Source organism: Phaenicophaeus curvirostris, chromosome 15 (genome assembly GCF_032191515.1).
Source record: "Phaenicophaeus curvirostris isolate KB17595 chromosome 15, BPBGC_Pcur_1.0, whole genome shotgun sequence".
Taxonomy (NCBI): Eukaryota; Metazoa; Chordata; class Aves; order Cuculiformes; family Cuculidae; genus Phaenicophaeus; species Phaenicophaeus curvirostris.
This window is the reverse complement of record NC_091406.1, coordinates 19340419-19365612: the sequence shown is the minus strand read 5'-3', so window position 1 is coordinate 19365612 and position 25194 is coordinate 19340419. Positions and strand designations below refer to the sequence as shown.

The 25194-nt window shown below is 52.4% G+C and overlaps 2 protein-coding genes across 2 annotated transcripts; both read left to right on the top strand.

Annotated features, from left to right (window-relative positions):
- Positions 1–673: 673 nt before the first annotated feature.
- Positions 674–21147, top strand: LOC138726998 (protocadherin beta-15-like). Its single transcript, XM_069869115.1, has 2 exons — positions 674–1663; positions 19696–21147. Exons 1-2 carry the CDS (start codon positions 674–676, stop codon positions 21145–21147), a joined length of 2442 nt encoding a protein of 813 aa, XP_069725216.1.
- Positions 1670–3115, top strand: LOC138727211 (protocadherin beta-4-like; the record flags this gene model as incomplete). Its single annotated transcript, XM_069869501.1, has 1 exon — positions 1670–3115. A coding segment is annotated over one exon (1446 nt), but the record flags the coding sequence as incomplete, so codon positions are not given.
- Positions 21148–25194: the final 4047 nt, after the last annotated feature.

Sequence of the window (25194 nt, the reverse complement as noted above, 5' to 3'; positions counted from 1 at the left end):
GGCAATGTTTATGCCGCCTTCTAGTTTAAAAAGATTTTCTCTGAACCTCTTCCCATTGTCTATTAGAATGGTCCCTTTAATGTGCCATCGCTGCGTGTCCTTAGATCCCTGGGCTTTGCTGCTGTCTCCGTTAGCTCCGGACCGTTAGCGTTTGTGTATCCGGGGCTCTAATTAGTGACCTCCCTGTGTGCTTCGCTGCCTTTTATCTCCCAGCCCTGCGGCACCGCCTCCTCCCCCCGGGGCAGGAGCTCAGCCCGGTCGCTGAGCACAAAGCCCTCTGGAGCCCTTGCAAGGCCGCCGGGTGCGGCGAGCGGAGCGCGGAGCGTGTGTCTCGGCGAGAGGGAAGCGCGGTGGCGGTGGCGGTGGCGGGAGGCGCAGTCCCGCCGCGGCCCGCAGGGGGGAGCTCCCGGCCAAGGCGGCGCCGAGCGGCTGCGGGCGGGGAGGCGCCCGAGCCCGGCCCGGCCCTGCCCAGCGCAGCGCAGCCGGGCGGCGGCGAGCGGCGGCGAGCGGGGCCCCGGGCCAGCCGCTGCCGGGCCGCCAGCCGCACTCGGCCCCAGGGAGCCCGCCCGCCCTCGCCGCCGCCCTCGCCGCCGCCCTCGCCGCTGCCGGGCGCCGCTCGCCGCCGAGGACCGCGCGCCCGAGCCGCCCGCCGGAGCCCGCCCGCCGCCCCGCCATGGCGATCGCAAGGCAAGTGCTTTGTCTCTCTGCTCTCCTCTCGCTGCCGCACGCTCGCTCCCAGCCCCTGCGCTACTCCGTAGCCGAGGAGGCGCCGAGCGGCTCGCTCGTAGCCGACGTGGCCGAGGACGCGGGGCTGGCCCCGGCGCAGCTCTCGGCTCGCCGCGCCCGCCTGGCCTCGGAGGACGGCCGGCAGCGCTTGCGCTTGGACCGCGCCACCGGCCGCCTCGTCGTGGCCGAGAGGCTCGACCGGGAGGAGCTGTGCGCCCAGGCGCCCGCCTGCACGCTGCCCTTGGAGCTGCTGCTGGCCGACCCGCTGCAGTTCTTCCGCATCGAGGTGGCCGTGCGGGACGTCAACGACCACTCGCCCCGCTTCCCGGACGAGCAGATCACGCTTAGGATCCCTGAGACCAGCAACCCCGGCTCGCGTTTCCCGGTGGTGGGGGCTGAGGACCTGGATATTGGTAGCAATAGCGTCCAGTCTTACAGCATCTCTCCCGAGAACGAGTACTTTAGTGTCTCCTTTAGGAGTCAGAGTGAGGAAGAGAAATATGTGGAACTGGTTTTGGAAAAGCCCTTAGACAGAGAGGAGCAGGCAGAGATGAGTTTCAGTCTCATTGCTGTGGATGGGGGCTCTCCCCCGAGGAGTGGAACAACTCAAATCCACATTGTTGTTCTGGATGTAAACGACAACTCTCCCATCTTCACACAGAAGCTCTATGTTGGTCAGATTTTGGAAAATGCCCCCGAGGGCACCGTGGTTCTGAGGGTAATGGCAACTGATCCGGATGTGGGTACTAATGGGGACATCTCCTACCAGTTTATTGAAGAGGTTGGCCAGAGACACTTGGCATTTGAGATTGATGCCAAGAGCGGTGAAATTAAACTCAGAAAGCCTCTGGACTTTGAGACAGCACAGAAACACGAACTCAGTGTGCAAGCCACGGATGGGGGAGGCCTCTCAGCAATCTGCAAGGTATTGGTGGAGGTGCTGGATGTGAATGACAATGCACCAGAGCTGGTGGTGAGTTCCTTCAGCAGCCCCCTCCCCGAGAACGTGTCACCTGGGACAGTGGTTGCCTTCTTCTCTGTCAGGGACCGTGATGCAGGAGAAAATGGGAAGATTACCTGTGCCCTTGAGGACCAGCTGTCATTCTCCCTGCGGCCAGCCTATAAGAATTACTATGAGCTGGTGACTGTGACCACACTGGACCGGGAGGAAATGGCACGGTACATTGTAACTGTCACAGCAGCAGACGCAGGGTCACCTCCTCTCACTACCACCCAGACCTTCACGGTGGACATCTCTGATGTCAATGACAATGCACCTGTCTTCAACCAGACATCATACATCATGTATGTGCGTGAGAACAATGTCCCCACCATGCTCGTTGGAACTGTCCATGCATCAGATGTTGACATTGGGCCCAATGCCAAGGTGACTTATTCCCTGGCACCACCTCTCACCACAGAGCAGCCTCCCTGCTCCTGCATCTCTGTGAACTCTGAGAATGGGCACGTGTTTGTGCTGCGACCTCTGGACTATGAGCAGCTGAAGCAGATTGAGGTGTTGGTGATTGCCTCTGATGCAGGATCTCCTTCCCTCAGTGCCAATGTCACTGTCCACCTTGTTGTGGTGGATGAGAATGACAATGCTCCAGTGGTGCTGCATCCAGCCCAGGACAGCAGCCCAGCATCCAGTGAGCTGGTGCCCATGTCAGCTGAGGCAGGGTACCTGGTCACCAAAGTGGTGGCTATTGATGCCGACTCTGGGCAGAACTCGTGGCTGTCGTACCACCTGCTGAAGGCCAGTGACCCCGGTCTGTTTGTGGTGGGTGCCCAAAGTGGGGAGGTGCGTCTGAGGAGGCCAGTGACGGAGAGAGACACTGTGAAGCAGAATCTCATCATCCTGGTGCGAGACAATGGGCAGCCACCACTGTCGGCCACAGCAGCACTGAGTGCACTTTTGCTCAATGACTTCTCAGATGTGCGCCTACCACACAGCAGCCTGGACACAGAGGAGGAGGGCAACTCCCTGACAACCTATTTAGTCATTTCCCTGGTCTTTGTCTCACTGCTTTTCCTCGCATCCATTTCAACCTTCATCGCTTTCAAGTTTTGCAAGAGAAAGGAGCTGAAGGATGGACATGTGCTTTATGCTACCAGCAACTTTCCGAGTAGCCTGGCTGATGCAGCCTCTGCAGGGACCCTGCCCCATCCCTACTGCTACGAGATCAACCTCACAACCGGCTCGGGCAACAGTGAGTTCAAGTTCCTGAAGCCCATCCTGCCCAGCCTGCCACCACAGCACTGTGCCCTGGGCGGGGACACTGATGGTGAACAGGATTTTCCCGAAGGCCCTCTCACCACTGAGGATGTGGCACCAGAGAACTCAGGGATGCTCTCTGCGGAACAGTTCAATAGTCTTTCCTTTAACTAGCATAGAGTCAGCACAGCCAGAGGCTTCGGGCCTTGTGATAAGAAATGCTCCAGGGTATAACCTGTGGCAATGGTTTCCCTAGAGTTAATCTGCCTTTACAATTGGCATCAATTTTCCTACCCTGAAATTACCAAAATCAGAAGACAACGTCTCTCCTCCAAAACACTAAAAAAACTGAAAGAAGCTAAAGTCTCCTTAATTATGATGATAAAATATTTCAGCTCTATTACAGGCATTTCTTAGATGCTTTCAGAGTGGGCTTCATATCACTTGCTGTTGGCCAAGGTCATGGATCTCTTTTTCTGTGGTGTATTTCAATAGCAAGGTCCTTGCTAGAAATGCATGTAGCCTTCATTCTGGGTCAGAAAAGCAAGAAATTTCTGAGTATTGTGATAGAAGGTGATGCATGCATGGAGCTGTTTCTGCTCTGGGTTCTGGATGTTTCTGCATCTGAGATGCATGGACTCTGTGTGTTTTGCCTTGTGATGTCTCTGTCTTTCTGTCCAGCCATTGTGTGACTGCATACGCTGCAAAAGTCTGCGAAGGGAAGCAGGAGGGCGCTCGCATGCACACATTGAGGTGCACAGCATTCCAGGTCCGCAGGCAAGAGTGACATGTTGAGCCTTAGTTATGCTGTCTCATCTTGCATAGTGAAGAGCAGGAAAGGGTACGAGATATTCCTTTGACCTATATGGGTGGTGTGGGTATGCTGCCTCCTTGGGATTGCCTTGGAAATACGTAGCATGGCCTTGTTGGAATGGAATGGAATGGCAAAGCTGAAGTCCTTACATGCTTTTACACGACCTTTCACCAGCTTCATTGTTGTCCTCTGAAAGCAGACCTGATCTGATTTTGTGGGTTTGTGTTACAGCTTTGGCAATTTTGGATTTGCTCTTTCTCCTTCCACTGTCTGAAGCTGTGTAGATTCGTAGAATCATTTACTTTGGAAAAAATCCTTGAGAGTAAAGATTCCAACTGTTAACGTTGCACAACCTACTCCACCACTACGTATGTCCCTATATCCACCCAGGGCCATGTTCAGGGACGGTGCCTCAGCCACTTCCCTGGGCAGCCTGTGCCAATGCTTGACAGCCCTTTTGGTGTTACAAAATCCTTTGCAGAAGGGTTAACTCTACTCACTGTAACCGCAGAGCCTGCTGGCAGCACCAACTTGCTGCTGCTGGTGAGAAAGTCACCTAAGAGCAAGAAGTCTGCGTGTGAACATCTTTTACTATGGCACCAGTAATGAGGAACAGAATTGTTCATTTGCAGGAAGGTCCTAAAAGGGCTTGAATGACTGAAGCAGGTGGGACTCTTTCTTTCTATGACCAAGATCTGCATGGCTGCAGTCCTGCCTGGAGCGATTCTATTCATCGTTCTCAGCATTTAAAGGGATTAAATAGGGATTTCCTTGGAAATATATCAGCAGTAACGATGTTGAGATGGAAGAGGATGGAATGGAATAGAATAGAGTAGAATACTTTAGTTGGAAGGGAGATATAAGGATCATCTAAGTCCAACTGCCTGAGCACTTCAGGGCTGACAAAATGTTAAACAATATTTTCCTTGTTGGACAGCTGGAATACCTCTGGCCAGCTTCATTAGATGATCTAGAATGGTCCTGCTGTAACATTTGCAGGCTCCTTCAGTACTCTGTGAGGGCCCCCATCAGGCCAAATGGATTTGTGAATATTCAGCTGATACAGCTGATCTCTGACAATTTCAGCATCCATGAAGGAAAAGTCACTGTTCCCACCCTCATGGTCCTCCACCTCAGTGGACTAGGCAGCCCAGGGTTAGGTGACCATCTTCAACAAGTATCAATCCAAATTTTCTTAGACAGCGTTCTACTATAAACATATTGAAAATGTCTGTCTTGGTGCCTGACACAGCACTGGCCAGTTTTGCCTCTAACTGAGCTTTGGCCTATGGTGTGTTCTCCCTGCATACACAAGCCACAGGTCTGCAATCTTCCTGCAACGTCTCATCTTGCTTCCAGAGATGATAGAATTTATTTCTCCGCTTGAGCTCCACGAGATTCCTGTAGGGCCCAGATGGACTTCTGCCCCTCTTGCTTGGCTTTTGGCACAGTGGCGTAGCCTGTTCATTGGCTGTAAGTGTAGAGTTGTGAAAACATGTTTGTTGTCTTTGTGTGGAGAGTGAGGAAACACCAGGAATTGCTTCAAAGGATTTTGTCTGAAGGTAGCATGGAGATGAACTTGGAAACAGGCCATTGGGTTTACTCTTGTCATTGTTGTTCTGAGTTGAGAGGCTTCTTGTAGTAAGTGGAAAGCTATCCCACTATGATTTTCTGGGTTTGTGTTACAGCATTTGCTTTCTCCCTTTGGCCCTTTCTCTTTCTACTTTGTGAACTGTGTTTGAGCTTTATCTTGCCAATTCCTCTTAAGAGGGACTGTAACCTCATGTATAGTAAGAAAATGTTTGACTGGCAGAGAGTATTTGGAAACCCTCTCACAGTGTTGTGCTGTAGTTATGAACTGTACAGTTGTAATCTGGGACAGCTTTGTGTGTAAAAGTGAAATAAAGAGAACACGTGTATGCCTTGTGTGGAGACAGTAGTCTGTGGGGTTGTTCATTCTGGGAAAGCTCTGTGAATATTTTTCAAAAACTTTTTTCCTTCTATTGTCCCTTGGTTGAATTAAGGTTGAGCAGGGGCCTTTCTTCAGTTTGGAGACACATTCGGTAGAGCATTCAGGAAAGTTGTGGGAACAGGGATTTGCTGTCAGGCCTCTGTGGCTCTTCCAGGCACTGAGCTTCTGGCTGTAACAGGGCTAAGTTAGATCCAGGTCAGGGGGACCTGGTCCCTCCTCGAAGAGTGGCCTTGGGTGTGCAAAGGCCCTGCAAATCAGTAAGGTTGAGGAGTGAAATTTCCAACTCTTTTGACAGCTCTGGTTGTGGATGTAACTGTTTGTTTTTTCAACACCAAATGTTTTGATGCTAAATATTTAGAGGTGTGGATATCACAAAGACAACAGACATCTTCCTTTTGCGTCATCAGGAGGTGGGCATTTGGTGGGTGAAAACTGTAGCCAGGAAGAGGCTTTGCTGTCAGGAAATGTAGAGGACTGGAGCTGTGCCTTCTGCAAGGCCCCCATAAAAAGATAAGTCCTGAACCTGGTCTGATGAAGTGATTCTGAGCAGAAGACCATTGTATGTGGAGAACTGAGTGATCTACAGTCCAATTAATGTGGAAAGGCACAGACCTTTGCTGTGCTGTGTTGTGCTCCAAAATCCCCGGTCAGCAGCAGAAACTCAGCCAGCTCACTGGAACCATGGAACCTGCAGGCAGCACCCACTTGCTGCTAGAGAGAAAGCCACATGTGAACAAGAGCTCTACCTCCAAACTTCTTTTAGTGTGACAGCTGAAGTGAGGAGTAGAATCAAGTTCTTGCATGAAAGTCTTAAAATGGCTTGAATGACTGAAACGGGGTCAATCTTTCTTTTCTTTGATGGGGGTCTGCATGGCTGCTGTGCACCTGCCACCACGGCACTGTGCCCTGGGCGGAGACGCTGATGGTGAACAGGATTTTCCCCAAGGCCCTCTCACTGCTGAGGATGTGCTACCAGAGAACACAGGGATGCTCTCTGGGGAAGACTTCAATAGTCTTTCCTTTAACTAGGATGGAATCCGCACAGCCAAAAGCTTCAGGCTTATTGACAGGATGGGATCTCTGGCTATTTTTCCTGCACAGTTCATCTGCATTGGAAACTGCCTTCATTGGTTCTCCTCAAATTCTATCTCAGAAAAAATATTTTCTCCTCCTCAAAACAACAATCGAAACAAAAGGCACCCTCAGTCACTTAATAATGTTTCAGAGGTTTTATACCCATGTGTGACTCCTCCAAAAATATATTTACTTCCAGTGCTCCCAGCCTAGTTCTTGTGTCACTTGCTGTTGTTCAAAGTTGTGGGCCTCTTATTCTGTGTTGTAATACAATGGGAAGGTCGGGCTGACAAATTAAATCCTCACTGAAATGCATGTAGTGGTCATTCTGGTCAGGAAATTTCTTCACTATGAGAGTGATGAGGCACAGCAACAGGTTGCCCAGGGAAATTGTGGCTCCCCCATCCCTGGATGTGCTTTGAACAGGTTGAATGGGGCCTTGGGCAGCGTGATCTACTGGGACATGTCCCTGCCCATGGTAGGGAAGTTGGAACTAGATGATCTTTAAGGTCCCTTCCAACCCAAAGTATTCTATGATTCTATGAAATCAAGGGAGTTGTGAGTACTGTGTTACAACATGGTTCGTGCATAGAGCTGTTTCTTCTCTGGGTTCAGGATGTCTCTGTCTGAGATATGTGGGTTGTGTGTGTTTTGCATTCTGGTCACTCTGTCTGTCTGTACAGCCCTTGTGTGACTGTATACACTGCACAAAGGCTGCCCAGGAAGCAGGGGGCTGATCATTTCCAGGCATTGTGGTGCACAGCATTGCAGCTCAGCTCGCAAGATAGACACTTAGAGCCTTTGTGTACAGAAGTCTCATCTTCTCTGGGGGAGGGCTGTATTTGGCACGAGGTCTTCCTTGGTCTCGTAAGAGAGTTGTATCCTTGGAATTTCCTTGGAAATATGCCATCATTAATGATGGTGGAATGGGATGGGACCGAATAGAATGTTTTAGTTGGAGGGGACCTGCCAATATCCTCTTAGACCAACTGCTTGAACCTCCCCTGAGGCAGCTTTGAAACATTCCCCCATGTCCTGTTGTTTGATGTGAGAGGGAAGAGATCACCCCCTCCTTCTCTCAGACTCCTTTTCTCCAAACTAGGCAGACCCTCAGTCCTTAGGTGCTCCTCACAGAACATTCCTTGCAGACCCATCACCAGCCTTGTAGCTGCCCTCTGGAAGCATTCCAGTAACTTAACATCCTTCATAAATGGTGGGGCCCAGAACTGCACACAGGACTCAAGGTGAGGCTGCACCAAGACTGAATTGAGCTGGAGACTCTCTTGACTGGCTGGTTATTCTGTGTTTATGCTTCCCAGGATGTGGTTTGCCCTTTTGTCTGTCATTATGAAATATATTTAACCAAACTGGCCCTAGAATTGAACCCTGAGAACACCACTGCTGAGCAGTCACCAGGTAGATGTAGCCCAAGTAACTACACAGCTTTGAATCATAGAATCATAGAATAACCAGGCTGGAAGAGACCCACTGGATCATCGAGTCCAACCATTCCTATCAAACACTGAACCATGTCCCTTAGCACCTTGTCCACCCGTGCATTAAACCCCTCCAGGGAAGGTGACTCAACCACCTCCCTGGGCAGCCTGTTCCAGTGCCCAATGACCCTTTCTGTGAAGAATTTTTTCCTAATGTCCAGCCTAAACCTCCGCTGGTGGAGCTTGAGGCCATTCCCTCTTGTCCTGTCCCCTGTCACTTCGGAGAAGAGGCCAGCACCCTCCTCTCTACCACCTCCTTTCAGGTAGTTTGAGAGCAATGAAGTCTCCCCTCAGCCTCCTCTTCTCCAGGCTAAACAACTCCAGCTCTCTCAGCCGCTCCTCGTAAGCGGAGCCCTGCAATTCAGGCAGTTCATGTCATAGTTGGACACAATTTCAAGAAGATTGCTGGAACAGTATAACAAATGTTAATACAATCCAAAAATACAAAATCCACTGACCATCCCAGATGCACGAGCCAGGTGATGTAGAAGGACATTGAATTGATTTAAAGAGACTTTGCCCTGGTGAACAAGTTGATTGTGCCTGACAAGTGCATTATTCGTTAAATGACTTTCAATAGTACTCAGTCCTTGTTGGACAGGTGGAATAGCTCTGGCCAGCTTCCAGTCAGCAGGGACCTATCAAATCCCTTAAAATCTTCAGTAGATGATCTAGAGGGGTCCTACTGTAACATCCGCAAGCTCCTTCAGTACTCTGTGAGGGCCCCCATCAGGCCAAATGGACTTGTGAATATTCAGCGGATACAGCTGTTCTCTGACAATTTCAGCGTCCATGAAGGAAAAGTCGCTGTTCCCACCCTCATGGTCCTCCAACACAGTGGACTGGGCAGCCTAAGGTCAGGTGACTGTCTTCAACAAGTATCAATCCATTCTTTTCTTTAGAACTCCTTCTGCTATAAACAAATTGAAAAAGTCTTTCTCGGTGACTGACACAGCACTGGTGAATTTTGCCTCTAACTGAGCTTTGGTCTATGGTGTGTTCTCCCTGCATACACAAGCCACAGGTCTGCAATCTTCCTGCAAAGCCTGATCTTGCTTCTAGAGAAGATAGCATTTATTTCCCGACTTGAGCTCTTTAAGGAGTTCCCTGTAGTCCAGATGGACTTCTGCTCCTCTTGCTTGGCTTTTGGCACAGTGGCATTGCCTGTTCATAGACTGTAAGTGTAGAGTTGTGAAAACACATTCATTGTCTTTTGGTGCAGCAATTGCTTTCTCCTTTTTACTGTTTCTCCTTCTAATTTGTGGACTGTGTTTGAGCATTGTCTTGCCAATTCCTCTTAAGAAGGACTGTCCCCCCATCTATAATAAGGGAATGTTTGAGTGGCAGAGAATATTTGGGAACACTCCCACAGTGTTGTGCTGCAGTTTTGAACTGTACTCTTGTAATCTGGAACAGCTTTGTGTGTAAAAGTGAAATAAACAGAACACATGAATGCCGCGTGTGGAGACAGCAGTATTTGTGGAGTGTTCATTCTTGGAAAGGTCTGTGAATATTTTTCAAAAGGCTGGGACCTTTTTTCTCCTGTTACCCTTGGCTGAATTAAGGTTTAGCAGGGGCATTTCTTCAGTTTGGAGACACAGCCAGTAGATAATTCAGGAAAATGTTGGGGAACAGGGATTTGCTGTCAGGCCTCTGTGGCTCTTCTGAGCACTGAGCTTCTGATGGGGCCTAGTTAGATCCAGGTCAGGGGAACCTGGTTGCTCCTCAAAGAGTGGCCTTGGGTGTGCAAAGGCCCCGCAAATCAGTAAGGTTGAGGAGTGAAATTTCCAACTCTTCTGACAGCTCTGGCTGTGGATGACAACTGTTTGTTTTTTCAGCACAAAGTGTTTTGATTCTAAATATTTTCAGCCATTGATTTCACAAAGACAACAGACATTTTCCTTTCAGGAGGTGCTTGGGGGTCACCAGGAGGTGGGCATTTGGTGGGTGAAAACTGCAGTCAGGAGGAGGCTTTGCTGTCAGGAAGTGCAGAGGACTGGATCTGTGCCTTCTGCAAGGCCCCCATAAAAATATAGGTCCTGAGCCAGGGCTGGTGTATTGATTCTGAGCAGAAGACCATTGTACATGGAGAACTGAGTGATCCACAATCCAATTAATGTGGAAAGGCACAGACCTTTGCTGTGCTGTGTTGTGCTAGAAAATCCCTGGTCAGCAGGAGAAACTCAGCCAGCTCACTGGAACCATGGAACCTGCAGGCAGCACCCACTTGCTGCTGAAGAGAAGGCCACATTTGAACAAGAGGTCTACCTCCAAACTTCTTTTAGCATGACAGCCGAAGTGAGGAGTAGAATCACTTTCCTGCATGAAAGTCTTAAAATGGCTTGAATGACTGAAACGGGGGCAATCTATCTTTTCTTTGATGGGGGTCTGCATGGCTGCTGTGTATGGCTGGAGCCCTGTCTGAAGTAACTGCCCAGAGTTTTCCTCATCTACAGGGACAGAGTGGTATCTATGCAGATCTCCAATAGCATGAGCAACAATGAATGAGGAGTGAATGACATCTGTCTCTCTCAGTCTCACTGAGACCCCGAGGAACCAGCACTTCTTGGTCTAAGTCAGCTGCTTCTGGGATCATTTCATCTGGAGGGTCCAGGTGTCTGATGCAGTTCCTAACCAGATGGTTTATTATGTTTATTACCATGTGAGAGGGGGAATGTTGAGGCCCTCCAATACAGGAAACAACACACTGCTGAGCTTCCCGAGGTGCTCGTCAGAGTAGGATGTGTGGGTGGGTAGGACTTGTGTGAGAGACTACCCTGAATGAGTGCTGTGGGATAGTCTCCTGTTACAGCTGGAGAGATCATCTGAGAGTTGATGCAGTGTGGTGAGGATTGGAGCTGGAGACGGTGTGGGAGTCCAATGTGTGGGTGCAGCTGGAGATTGTGTATGAAAATTACAACATGCCACAGGTGCTGCACCCGCCATCGGTGGGCACAGGCTTGGCGGTGTCAGGCATGGATCTAGCATCACCATCATGGGAGCCCGGCTCGCTGGTGGCCAAGGTGGTGACGGTGGATGCAGGTCAGAACACTTGTCTGTTGTATGAGCTGTGGAAGTTGATGGAGCTGACTAGCTTCCAGAGATGACATGATACTTTTTTCTCTTTGAAGTCTATCAGGAGTTCCCTGTTGGGCTCAGCTGGTCTTCTCTGCTTGCTTGAGTTATGACACAGCAGCATAGACTGTGAGTGTAGAGAACAGTGAAACCACTTTCATGGTTGTCACATCCCAATGGAGACAGAGTAGGACTCAGGACTGCACTTAAACAGCTTATTACCTATAATGCTACAATTCTATGTCAAGAGTATGAGCTCAAGTCTAGACCAATATTAATATCCTCTAGAGGTTTGTGAGAGGCTCTACGACCTGTCCAGAGTTCAGTGATAAAGTCTTTATAGATGTTTCCACAAAGTTCCTGCGAGTGGAGCTTCTGCAGACTCTCTCATGTATGGACTCAAAGAACTGCAGAATCATAGCTCAGGCCACTTCCAACACACAAAACGTATAGTTTCTACATTTATATTCCATCAAAATACAACATATGTTGTTTTCTATTCACAAATCTTAGTACTTCTGCATTAAGGATGGCGTCCCAGACTTTGTTCTGTGCTTATGGTGTAACTCTGCTATATGTGATATGCGGGGGCGGGGGATACTCAGGAGCCAGTTTGGTCATCCTGATCGGCAAATGGGTGGTGAGACCTAATGGACCCCTCACTCTCCCATATCCCCTCGGTTTCCCCATGTTAGTGCCTCCCAGGTGCAATCTTGAACTCTCCCTTTTACCGAGTTTGATCCTGCCTCTAATGATCACATAGTGAACTTTACACATTCCTTCAATCCCCCTAAAACAGGTCATAATCCATCTGCATTTTTCTGTGAGATCCTTTGTGATGATCAAGTATAATCTCTTCTCCTTCCCTTTCTCATTTACAAATTGCTGGTTGTACCTCTTGAGATTGTCTTGAATGGTGCCTTTAATGGACCATCACTCAGTGTTCTTCGATATTTAGCCTTTGCTGTTTCCTCCGTTAGCTCCTGATCGTTAGCGTTTGAGTATCTGGGCGTTTAATTTGTGACCTCTCCTCTTTGATTCCTTGCATTTTATGCTAAGTCTCTGTGTTCATGAATCGTTACCCAGGTGATGGAGTTCGAGCTTGTTCTCCTATAGAAGCAGTTTTGTGTCCTTTGGGCGAGGTGTGATCCACAATGCGAAGAAAACAGAATGAGGATGTTGTGTCCTAGAGCAGCAGTGTCATTCTGGGCTGGTGGTGAGCGAAGGTGATGGGGAAGCATTTCCTTATAGAAACTTTCCCCTCTGGCACCAGCTCTCACATCCTATAGAGGTTCTTCTCGGACCCGCCCCACTCGCTAAGGGTCCTGTGCTGATGAACAAGCTTAGAAGAGGAGGAACAAGCCCTCAATGTGTCCCGTGGAAGTGGAGGATCTTGCACTGCCCACTCAGAGGAAAACCCCGAGCTGCGGATGAGGAGCTGGCGTTTAGGAGCCGGGCAGTGCTGCCCAGAGCCGCGCTCTGTCTGCGGGGAGGGAGCTGCTTCCTAGCAAAGAGAGAGCGTTCCCACTGCGCCTTTTGGCTCCGGTGGGCACGGGGAGCGCAGCCTCCAGCAGCAAAGGCCGGGCTGGCGGCTCTGCCGCGGCTGAGCAGCAGAGGAAATATTCCCCCGTGCGACGCTGGGTGGGGGTGTTGGCCGCGAACCGGCGGGTTCCTGTGCCCGCCCCGGCTTTGCAGGCACCGGCGGAGAGAAAGAGCCGCGGGAGCCGCTCGGGAAGGGCGGCGGCACACGGAGTCGGGGAGCTCGGGGGCTTTCAGGCCCCTCAGCCCGGGATTGCTGACCAAATCCGCCTCGGACGCGGCTGGACGATGCTGGGAACGACGGAGGACGGGGAATGGCTTTTGTGGCGAGTGCGAGCGAGTGGGAGACGGAGCGGAGAGCAGCAGAGGCGAGTGATCTTGTTGCTTGTGTGCGTTTGCGTGTGTCAGAGCGGGGCCGAACCCCTCCGCTATTCCCTGGCGGAGGAGATGGAGAGGGAGTCGTTTGTGGGCAATATTGCAGAGGACCTGGGGCTTTCTCCGAGCCAGCTGGCGGCTCGCAAGGCGCGCGTTGTGTCCGAGGGGAACGAGCGGCTTTTCCACCTCAATCGAAACACGGGAGCGCTGACGGCAAAGGAGTCTCTGGACCGAGAGGAGATGTGTCCGAGGAGAGACACCTGCACCGTCTTCTTTAAGATAGTCTTTGAAAATCCCTTGGAGCTGATCCGAGGGGAGTTGGAGGTTCTTGACGTGAACGACAACTCTCCCGTCTTCCCGGAGAAGGAGGTGGTTTTAGAGATTCCCGAAACGACATCTCCTGGGTCCCGTTTCCCTCTGCAAAGTGCCAGGGACAGGGACGTGGGCAGCAACGGATTGCAGAACTACAGTCTCGGGACAAATTCGCATTTCTCCCTCGATTTCGGAACAGGGAATGATGAAGTTAGATACCTGGAACTGGTCTTAGAACGGCACCTGGACCGGGAAGAGCAGCCGCAGCTGAGTCTACTCCTCATCGCCACAGATGGTGGCTCCCCACCGAGGTCGGGAACTGCTCAGGTGCGGATTATCGTGGTGGATGCTAATGACAACACCCCGGTCTTCAGTCGGGAGGTCTACGAGGTGCAACTGGCCGAGAACAGCCCCCCGGGGCAGCTGGTGCTCAGAGTCGCGGCCGCGGATCCCGACGAAGGGTCCAACGGGAAAGTGCGATACAGCTTCACCGAAACATCAGAGGGGTCCCGGCAGCTCTTCCAGCTGAACCCTGACACCGGGGAGATCCGGGTGGCGGGAAACGTCGACTTCGAGGAAGCGGAACGCCACGAGTTGGCGGTGAGAGCCACCGACGGCGGGAGCCTGTCTGCGCATTGCAAAGTGCGGGTGGAGGTGCTGGACGTGAACGACAACGCCCCGGAGATAACGCTCACCTCCCAGTCGGTCTCCATTCCCGAGGACGCGCCGCCCCGCACCGTGGTGGCCCTGTTGAGCGTGCGGGACCGCGACTCCGGCGACAACGGCAGGACGGAGTGCTCCATCGACGGGGACTCGCCCTTCATGCTGACGGGCGGCGGGGATGAGTACTACGAGCTGAGGACGACGGCGGCGCTGGACAGGGAGAGGGCGGCAGAGTATAACGTGACGGTGAGAGCCGCGGACCGGGGCAGGAGGCGGCTGAGCTCCCGGGCGAGCCTGCGGGTGCAGGTGTCGGACGTGAACGACAACGCGCCCGAGTTCACGCAGGCGGTTTACACGGCGTCGGTGTCGGAGAACGAGGGCCCCATGGTCCGCATCGGCAGCGTGAGCGCCACGGACGCCGACGCGGGAGCGAACGGGCGCGTGAGATACGCGCTGGTGCGGCAGGAGGGCGCGGAGCAGCCCGCGGTGTCGGTGAACGCCGAGAGCGGCGCCGTTTTCCTGCTGCGGCCGCTGGACTACGAGCAGGTGCGCGCCTTGGAGGTGGCGGTGCGCGCTGCCGACGGCGGCTCGCCGCCGCTGAGCGCCCAGGCGGTGCTGCGCGTGGTGGTGCGCGACGAGAACGACAACGCGCCCGTGGTGCTGCACCCGCCCGCCGAGAGCAGCGGCGCGGCGGCGGGCGAGCTGGTGCCGCGCTCGGCCGAGGCGGGGTACCTGGTGGCCAAGGTGGTGGCGGTGGACGCGGGGCAGAACGCGTGGCTGTCGTACGAGCTGTGGAAGGCGACGGAGCCGGGGCTGTTCCGCGTGGGGCCGCACAGCGGCGAGGTGCGCACGGCGCGGGCCGTGGCGGAGCGGGACGCGCCCCGGCACAGGCTCGTCGTGCTGGTGCGAGACCGCGGGCGGCCGCCGCGCTCCGCCACCGCCACCCTCGGCATCGCCCTGGTCGGCGGCTTCTCCGACGCCCATCTGCGGGGCGCCGAGGAGGCGCCGGCCGCCGAGCCCGAGGGGCCGCTCACCCTCTCCCTCACCGTCTGCCTGGCCTGCGTGTCCGCCCTCTTCCTGGCCACGGCGGGGGCCGCCGTGGCGGCCAAGGTGCGGCGGGCCCGGCGCAGCGCGGCCGAGAGCTTGCCCGCCTTCCCGCAGTCCGCCCCGCCGAGCAGCGCGGGCTCCCTGCCCCGCAGCTCCGTCTACGACGTCTGCTTCGCCGCCGGCAGCCTCGACGGCGACTTGCGCTTCCTCGGGCCCCTCCTGCCCTGCTTCCCCGCCGGGCTGCCCCCCGGCCCGGCCGAGCAGCGGAGCTCGCTCTGCTCCACGGAGGCGGCCAACCTCGGCGACGACGGCGACCGGGCTGCAGAGGTGAGGGACCTGCCCGGGCCGGGGCGAGGCGGGGAGCGGGGAGGGAGCAGCGCGGGGGGCGCGGGGTGTCGCTCACGTGGGGATTCTCGGTGTTGTGGCTCCTCTCGGTGTTGTAGAGTTGTCCTTAGAGTCAGCTTTAGTTTGTCCCAGCTGAGGTCAGAGCCCCACCGATTTGTCCCAAATTCTCTGTCTCTGGACAGAGGAGAGTAACATCCTCCATGCAGCAGTGTCCCACGGGTCCTCTCAGCCCCTCGCTCTTCTTGCCTCCCTTCAACGCCCAAATGACAGCCTGCGCTCTCCGTTCTTGCAGGACAGAGCTCCCATCTCCGCAGACACGGCTCGCAGACGTGCGGAAGCAGCTTGCACTGCAAACAGGGGGAAGGAGCTCCATGGCAATTCTGATGCAAACCCTTGGCTCCCCACTCAGTAAACGAGGGGAAAGGCGAGCGTGTCTGTCGTCCCTGGACAGCGTCCTCCCAGGGAAAACACCGAAAAAAGGACAGGGAAGAGCAAGGTTTCTCTGTGAGAGAGCAAACCCATTCTCCTCTTCAGTATTGTTTTCTTCATATAAATGTTGTGTAATTGTGACATGGACGGAGGACGAGGACTGTGTTGCATGTTGACTACCCCGAGACTCAGTGCATGACTATGAGAGCATTATTACTTCTCAATGTTAAGTGTAATACTGAAACCTGGAAGCATATCTTCAAGATAGCTTTTTCCTACATCACCTTTTCTGAGTTTATTTTTCTTCTGAGAGCATTCTGGAATCGTGTCTCCAGTCACTGCACTCCGTTATAACCGATTTAATTAGAAACTACTGACACCGGCACTCTCCGCACATTTGACCAGGAGTTCGCTGGTTCCTCAAACTGTAAAGCGTGGGCTTTGAGCAATGTATTTGTTTTCTTTTATTAGGTAAAGTGCAAGATAACATTTCCGGCTTGTTGAGTATAAAGTAGTAGAGAATTGAAAGTGCTGTTTGTCATTTTACAGTGAAACAGGCTTTTACACTCTGCTTGACGAACTCTAGAAGACAGAGCGTAGAGCAGCTTTCTGTTTTCTTCTTTCATTAATCGGTAATGGGCTATAAAGTGTATGTGATATTTCCTGTCGCTCGCACATTTAAGCAATCAAATGCCTGAAGTCAATTAACCCAATAAAACCCACCTTGCAACTCCCTCGTGTGTGTGTGTTGTGTGTGTGATCACTAGTCAGTCTCCAAGCAGGATTTCAGGAATCTGTCGATGCATTTGGAGGGGATTTTATGCAGGGGAAAAAGCGTGATCTGAGGTCAGCTCTCGGTGCAATGAGAGGAGCAGCGCGAGTCTCCGCGAGAGGGAAGGGCACCGAAGAGCAGAATTTCGAGACTCAGGGCGTGCATTGTGGAGTAGACTTTATGCAGGGGAAATCAGAGCGACTTGGACATCCTCTGAAGGCAGAGAAGGGTGGAGGGCGATTTTCTGTGGGAAGCAGAGGTCCGAGACATGCTGCTTAAAGCGCCTCCGAGCAGTCTCTCTCTTTGGAATCGGGAGGAACAATCCCGGTGCATTTCAGAAAAAAATTGCCCTTTGCCATGGGACACATTTCTGGCAATGTTTATGCCAGCTTCTAGTTTAGAGAGTGTCTGAGAGCTGCTGCTGCGGGCCTCCTAGGAGGATCAGGCTCGTCTCAGCTGCCCTCCAAGTCCTCACTTCTCGCGCTCCTCTGCATCCAGCTCTGAGCGTTTCCCTTAGATCAAGCCTATCAATGTAAAGGAGGAGGGCAGCTGGACCTCGACCTGGTTCTCAAAACCGTAGAGGTTAAGGAACAGTGGGGAGTAACGGCCCCACCGCCTGGTTTTCTTCATATAGGTGTTCTATAATTGTGACATGGATGGAGGGCGAGGACTGTGTTGCATGTTGATACCTCATAGATTCCGTGCATGACTGTGAGAGCGTTATTACTTGTGGAGACATTTTACAGAGAAGAAGGCCTTGCTGCTGTGGGCCTAGTTGATACCGAGCAACCCCGAGAAGTCCCTGAAACAGAGACAGTCTTCTGATAAAGAAAAGCCAGCTGAAAGGAATACAAGAGCTAGTTCGGTGGAATCAGGTACGAACTGACAGAAAAACAACGTATGAGAACTATCAACTTAGTCAGTTTTTGTCTAACTTGTTTTTTTTAGCATGCGCGGTAGTTTAGCCAATAATATAGGTTTGTGGCCACTTACCTTTAGCTAATAATACACTGTGGATACCCCCGTGGGCACCCGGTTATGTAACCAAAAAGGGCTATAAAGAAACATCTAAGTCAATAAAATGTCTTCAATACATCTGGTTGAAGTCCGTGGCTTCAATCCCCTCAATTACTTCTAAATATTAAGGGAAATACTGAAACCTGGATGCTCATCTTTAAGATAGCTTTTTCCTACATCACCTTTTCTGTGTTTATTTTTCTTCAGTGGTACCTTGAATGGTACCTTTTCTTGAATGATACCTTGAATACACATCGCTGAGTGTCCTTAGATCCCTGGGCTTTGCTGCTGTCTCCGTTAGCTCCGGACCGTTAGCGTTTGTGTATCCGGGGCTCTAATTAGTGACCTCCCTGTGCGCTTCGCTGCCTTTTATCTCCCAGCCCTGCGGCGCCGCCTCCTCCCCCCGGGGCAGGAGCTCAGCCCGGTCGCTGAGCACAAAGCCCTCTGGAGCCCTTGCAAGGCCGCCGGGTGCGGCGAGCGGAGCGCGGAGCGTGTGTCTCGGCGAGAGGGAAGCGCGGTGGCGGTGGCGGGAGGCGCAGTCCCGCCGCGGCCCGCAGGGGGGAGCTCCCGGCCAAGGCGGCGCCGAGCGGCTGCGGGCGGGGAGGCGCCCGAGCCCGGCCCGGCCCTGCCCAGCGCAGCGCAGCCGGGCGGCGGCGAGCGGCGGCGAGCGGGGCCCCGGGCCAGCCGCTGCCGGGCCGCCAGCCGCACTCGGCCCCAGGGAGCCCGCCCGCCCTCGCCGCCGCCCTCGCCGCCGCCCTCGCCGCTGCCGGGCGCCGCTCGCCGCCGAGGACCGCGCGCCCGAGCCGCCCGCCGGAGCCCGCCCGCCGCCCCGCCATGGCGATCGCAAGGCAAGTGCTTTGTCTCTCTGCTCTCCTCTCGCTGCCGCACGCTCGCTCCCAGCCCCTGCGCTACTCCGTAGCCGAGGAGGCGCCGAGCGGCTCGCTCGTAGCCGACGTGGCCGAGGACGCGGGGCTGGCCCCGGCGCAGCTCTCGGCTCGCCGCGCCCGCCTGGCCTCGGAGGACGGCCGGCAGCGCTTGCGCTTGGACCGCGCCACCGGCCGCCTCGTCGTGGCCGAGAGGCTCGACCGGGAGGAGCTGTGCGCCCAGGCGCCCGCCTGCACGCTGCCCTTGGAGCTGCTGCTGGCCGACCCGCTGCAGTTCTTCCGCATCGAGGTGGCCGTGCGGGACGTCAACGACCACTCGCCCCGCTTCCCGGACGAGCAGATCACGCTTAGGATCCCTGAGACCAGCAACCCCGGCTCGCGTTTCCCTTTAATGGGGGCTCGGGACCTGGATATTGGTAGCAACAGTGTCCAGTCTTACAGCATCTCTCCCGAGAACGAGTACTTTTCTGTCTCCTTTGGGAGTCAGAGTGAGGAAGAGAAACATGTGGATTTGGTTTTGGAAAAGCCTCTAGACAGAGAGGAGCAGGCAGAGATGAGTTTCAGTCTCATTGCTGTGGACGGGGGCTCTCCCCCGAGGAGTGGAACATCTCAGATCCACGTCGTTGTTTTAGATGTAAATGATAATGCTCCCATCTTCACACAGAAGCTCTATGTCGGTCAGGTTTTGGAAAATGCCCCCGAGGGCACCGTGGTTCTGAGTGTGCTGGCAACTGATCAGGATGCAGGTTCTAATGCGGACATCTCCTACCAGTTTAGGCAAGAGGTGGACCAGAGCGAATCAGTTTTAGAGATTGACCCCGTGAGTGGTGAAATTAAACTCGCAAAGCCTCTGGACTTTGAGGTGGCTCAGAGATATGAGCTCAGTGTTCGGGCAACAGATGGTGGGGGCCTCTCAGCAATCTGCAAGGTATTGGTGGAGGTTCTGGATGTGAATGACAATGCACCAGAGCTGGTGGTGAGTTCCTTCAGCAGCCCCCTCCCTGAGAATGCGTTACCTGGGACAGTGGTTGCCTTCTTCTCTGTCAGGGACCGTGATTCTGGAGCCAACGGGAAGGTCACCTGTGCCCTTGAGGACCAGCTGTCATTCTCCCTGCGGCCAGCCTATAAGAATTACTATGAGCTGGTGACTGTGACCACAGTGGACAGGGAGGAGACCTCACGGTACATCCTGACTGTCACAGCAGCAGATGCGGGGTCACCTCCTCTCACCACCACCCAGACCTTCACCGTGGACATCTCTGATGTCAACGACAATGCACCTGTCTTCAACCAGACATCATACACCATGTACGTGCATGAAAACAATGTCCCCACTGTTCTTGTTGGAACCGTGTATGCCTCAGATGCTGACATAGGACCCAATGCCAAGGTGACCTATTCCATGGCACCAGCTCACCCCACAGGGCAGCCTCCCTGTTCCTGCATTTCTGTGAATTCTGAGAATGGGCACGTGTTTGTGCTGCGACCTCTGGACTACGAGCAGCTGAAGCAGGTTGAGGTCTTGGTGATTGCCTCTGATGCAGGATCTCCTCCCCTCAGTGCCAACGTCACTGTCCACCTCCTTGTGGTGGATGAGAATGACAATGCTCCACTGGTGCTGCATCCAGCCCAGGACAGCAGCCCAGCATCCAGCGAGCTGGTGCCCATGTCGGCTGAGGCGGGGTACCTGCTCACCAAAGTGGTGGCTGTTGATGCCGACTCTGGGCAGAACTCATGGCTCTCGTACCACCTGCTGAAGGCCAGTGACCCCGGTCTGTTTGTGGTGGGTGCCCAAAGTGGGGAAGTGCGTCTGAGGAGGCCAGTGACGGAGAGAGACACTGTGAAGCAGAAGCTCATCATCCTGGTGCGAGACAATGGGCGACCACCGCTGTCGGCCACAGCAACACTGAGTGCACTTCTGCTCAATGACTTCTCAGATGTGCGTCTACCACATGGCAGCCCGGACATGGAGGATGAAGAAGACTCTCTGACAGTCTATTTAATCATTTCCTTGGTCTTTGTCTCGTTGCTCTTTCTCGCATCCATGGTAACCTTCATCGCTTGCAAAGTGTGCAAGAGAAAGGAGCTGAAGGATAGACGTGTGCTTTATGCTGCCAGCAACTTTCCAAGCAGCCTGGCTGATGCAGCCTCTACAGGGACCCTGCCCCATCCCTATTGCTACGAGATCAACCTCACAACCGGCTCGGGCAACAGTGAGTTCAAGTTCCTGAAGCCCATCCTGCCCAGCCTGCCACCACAGCACTGTGCCCTGGGCAGAGACACTGATGGTGAACAGGATTTTCCACATGGTCCTCTCACCACTGCGGATGTGGCACCAGAGAATGCAGGGATGCTCTCTGGGGAACAGTTCAATAGTCTTTCCCTTAACTAGCACGGAGTCAGCACAGGCAGAGGCTTCAGGCCCTGGTGATAGGAAGCACTCCAGGCTATAACCTGTGGCAATGGTTTCCCTAGAGTTAATCTGCCTTTACAGTTGGCATCATTTTTCCCACCCTGTAGTTACTGATATTAGCAGAAAAATTGCCTCTCCTCCAAAACTCAAAAAAACCTCAAAAAGCTAAAATCTCCTTAATTATGATGATAAAATATTTCAGCTCTATTACAGGCGTTTCCTAGATGCTTTCAGATTGGGCTTCATTCCATTGCTACCACTGTAGGTCAAGGTCATCAATCTCTTTCTGTGCTGTAACGTACTGGCAAGGTCCTTGCTGAAATGCGTGTAGCCCTCATTCTGAGTCAGGAAAGCAAGAAATTTGTGAGTATTGTGTTACAAGGTGATGCGTGCATGGAGCTGTTTCTGCTCTGGGTTCTGGATGCCTCTGCCTCTGAGATGCATGAAATCTGTGTTTTGCCTTCTGGTGTCTCTGTCTTTCTGTCCAGCCATTGTGTGACTGCATAGCTGCATAAAGGCTGCCAAGGGAAGCAGGAGGGTGCTCCCATGCACACATTGTGGTGCACAGAATTCCAGCGCAGCAGGCAAGAGTGACATGTTGAGCTCAACTACATGTTGAGTAGTGCTGTCTCATCTTCAGTAGTAAAGTGCACGAGATCTTCCTTTGACCCATAGTCAAAGTGTGGGTGGGCTGCCTCCTTGGGATTGCCTTAGAAATATGTATCATAGTGGTTTTGGTATTGATGGAATGGCAAAGCTGAAGTCCTTATATGCTTCTACAGGACATTCCTTTCAGAGCTTTCACCAGTTTCACTGCTGTCCGCTGGAAGCAGACCTGGTCTGTTTTTCTGGATTTGTGTTACAGCATTTGTATTTTTGGTTTTACCCTTTCTCCTTCTACTCTCTGAACTGTGTTTGACCATTGTCTTGTGGATTCCTCTGAAGAAGGACTCTCACCCCTCTATTATAATGGATAGTTTAGCTGGCATGGAATGCTTGGAAGAACTGCTTGTACTGCAGTTATCAACTGTACCATTGTAAACCAGGATATTGTTGTGTGCAAAAGTGAAATAAAGGGAACACCCGAATGCCTGTATGGAGACTGGGGTCTTTGTAGAGATGTTCCTTCTGGGAAAGGTCTGTGAATGTTTTTCAAAGGCTGAGCACTGTTTTCTCCTGTTGTCCCTTGGCTGATATAGAGTTGATTCGGTCCATTTCTTCTGTTTGGAGATGTGCCTGATAGAGCCTTGAGGGAACCTGTGTGGAGCAATGATTTGTTGGCAAGGCTCTGTGGGTCTTCAGGGCACTGAGCTTCTGGCTGTGACAGGGCCCCATTATATCCAGGTCAGGGGAACCTTGACCCTCCCCTAACAGGAGCCCGGGGTGTGCAAAGGCCTCTTCATAGCTGTGACCTTTATGAATGAAATTCCCAACTGTCCTGACTGCTGTGTCTGGTGATGGCACTGGTGAGATGTTGGAGCACAAATTGTTTGTGGCGCTTAAGGCGTAGGAGTTTCAGAAGATGGATGGCACAAAAGGAGCATACTTGTTCCTTTGGGGCAGTATTTGGGAGAGTGTCAGGATGTGGGCATTTGGTGATGAAAAACTGCTACCAGGAAGAGGGAAATGAGAGGACTACAGCCATCCCTTCTGCCAAGGTTCTGAGAAAACCTAAGTCCTGAGGGCAGGCTGCTGTAGTGAAGACCATTGTACAGTGAATAGTAAATGATTTCTTGTCCATTTAACCTGTGTAGATTCATAGAATCATTAAGGTTGGAAAAGATCCTAGAGAGCAAAGATTCCAACCGTTAACCTAACACGACCAATTCCACCACTACATATGTCCTTATGTCCACTCAGGGCCATGTCCAGGGACGGTGCCACAGCCACTTCCCTGGGAAGCCTGTGCCAATACTTGACAGCCCTTTCGGTGTCGCAAAATCCTTTGCAGAAGGGTTAACTCAACTCACTGTAACCGCAGAGCCTGTAGGCAACACCAACTTGCTGCTGGTGGTGAGAAAGTCACCTAATAGCAAGAAGGCTGTGTGTGAACATCGTTTACTATGGCACCAGAAATGAGGAATAGAATTGTTTATTTGCAGGAATGTCCTAAAAAGGCTTGAATGGCTGAAGCAGGGGCACTCTTCCTTTTCTATGACCAAGATCCGTGTGGCTGCTGTGCATGGCTGCAGTCCTGCCTGGAGCGATTCTACTCATCGCTCTCAGCATTTAAAGGGATTAAATAGGGATTTCCTTGGAAATATATCAGCAGTAATGGTGTTGAGATGGAAGAGGATGGAATGGAATAGAATAGAGTAGAATACTTTAGTTGGAAGGGATCTACAAGGATCATCTGCCAAATCCAACTGCCTGAGCACTTCAGGGCTGACAAAATGTTAAACAATATTTCCCTTGTTGGACAGCTGGAATAACTCTGGCCAGCTTCAGTAGGTGATCTAGAGGGGTCCTGCTTTAACATTTGCAGGCTCCTTCAGTACTCTGTGAGGGCCCCCATCAGGCCAAATGCACCTGAGAATATTCAGCTGATACAGCTGATCTCTGACAATGTCAGCATCCATGAAGGAAAAGTCACTGTTCCCACTCTCATGGTCCTCTACCTCAGTGGACTGGGCAGCCCAGGCTTAGGTGACCATCTTCAACAAGCATCAATCCAAATTTTCTTAGACAGCGTTCTACTATAAACATATTGAAAAAGTCTGTCTTGGTGTCTGACACAGCACTGGCCAGTTTTGCCTCTAAATGAGCTTTGGCCTATGATGTGTTCTCCCTGCATACACAAGCCACAGGTCTGCAATCTTCCTGCAAAGCCTGATCCTGTTTCCAGAGATGATAGAATTTATTTCTCCACTTGAGCTCCACAAGATTCCTGTAGGGCCCAGATGGACTTCTGCCCCTCTTGCTTGGCTTTTGGCACAGTGGCGTTGCCTGTTCATTGGCTGAAAGTGTAGAGTTGTGAAAACATGTTTGTTGTCTTTGTGTGGAGAGTGAGGAAGCACCAGGAATTGTTTCAAAGGGTTTTGTCTGCAGGTAGCATGGAGATGAACTTGGAAACAGGCCATTGGGTTTCGTCTTGTCATTGTTGTTTTGAATTGAGAGGCTTCTTGTAGTAAGTGGAAAGCTGTCCCACTATGATATTCCGGGTTTGTGTTAGAGCATTTGCTTTCTCCCTTTGGCCCTTTCTCTTTCTACTTTGTGAACTGTGTTTGAGCATTGTCTTGCCAATTCCTCTTAAGAAGGACTGTAACCTCATGTATAGTAAGAAAATGTTTGACTGGCAGAGAGTATTTGGAAACCCTCTCACAGCGTTGTGCCGCAGTTATGAACTGTACTGTTGTAATCTGGGACGGCTTTGTGTGTAAAAGTGAAATAAAGAGAACACATGTATGCCTTGTGTGGAGACAGTAGTCTGTGGGGATGTTCATTCTGGGAAAGCTCTGTGAATATTTTTCAAAAACCTTTTTCCTTCTATTTCTCCCTTGGCTGAATTAAGGTTGAGCAGGGGCATTTCTTCAGTTTGGAGTCACATTCGGTAGAGCATTCAGGAAAGTTGTGGGAACAGGGATTTGTTGTCAGGCCTCTGTGGCTCTTCTGAGCACTGAGCTTCTGGCTGTGACAGGGCTAAGTTAGATCCAGGTCAGGGGAACCTGGTCCCTCCTCGAAGAGTGGCCTTGGGTGTGCAAAGGCCCTGCAAATCAGTAAGGTTGGGGAGTGAAATTTCCAACTCTTCTGACAGTTCCGGTTGTCTGGTGCAGTTCCTAATCAGACGGTTTATTATATTGTTTACCATGTGAGAGGGGAAATGTTGTCTCCTGTATTGGAGGGCCTCAACAGGCTGCTGAACTTTCCCAAGGTGCTCGTCAGAGGTGCCATTCAGGAAGCAATGTGGTGGGTAGGACTTGTCTGAGAGACTGCTTTTAGGGCCCCTTCCCCTGTGTTGAGCAGCTGGACCAGCGTGTGTCTCATCTTCTGTAGGGGAACGCAGTAAAGCACACTAGACTTTCCTTG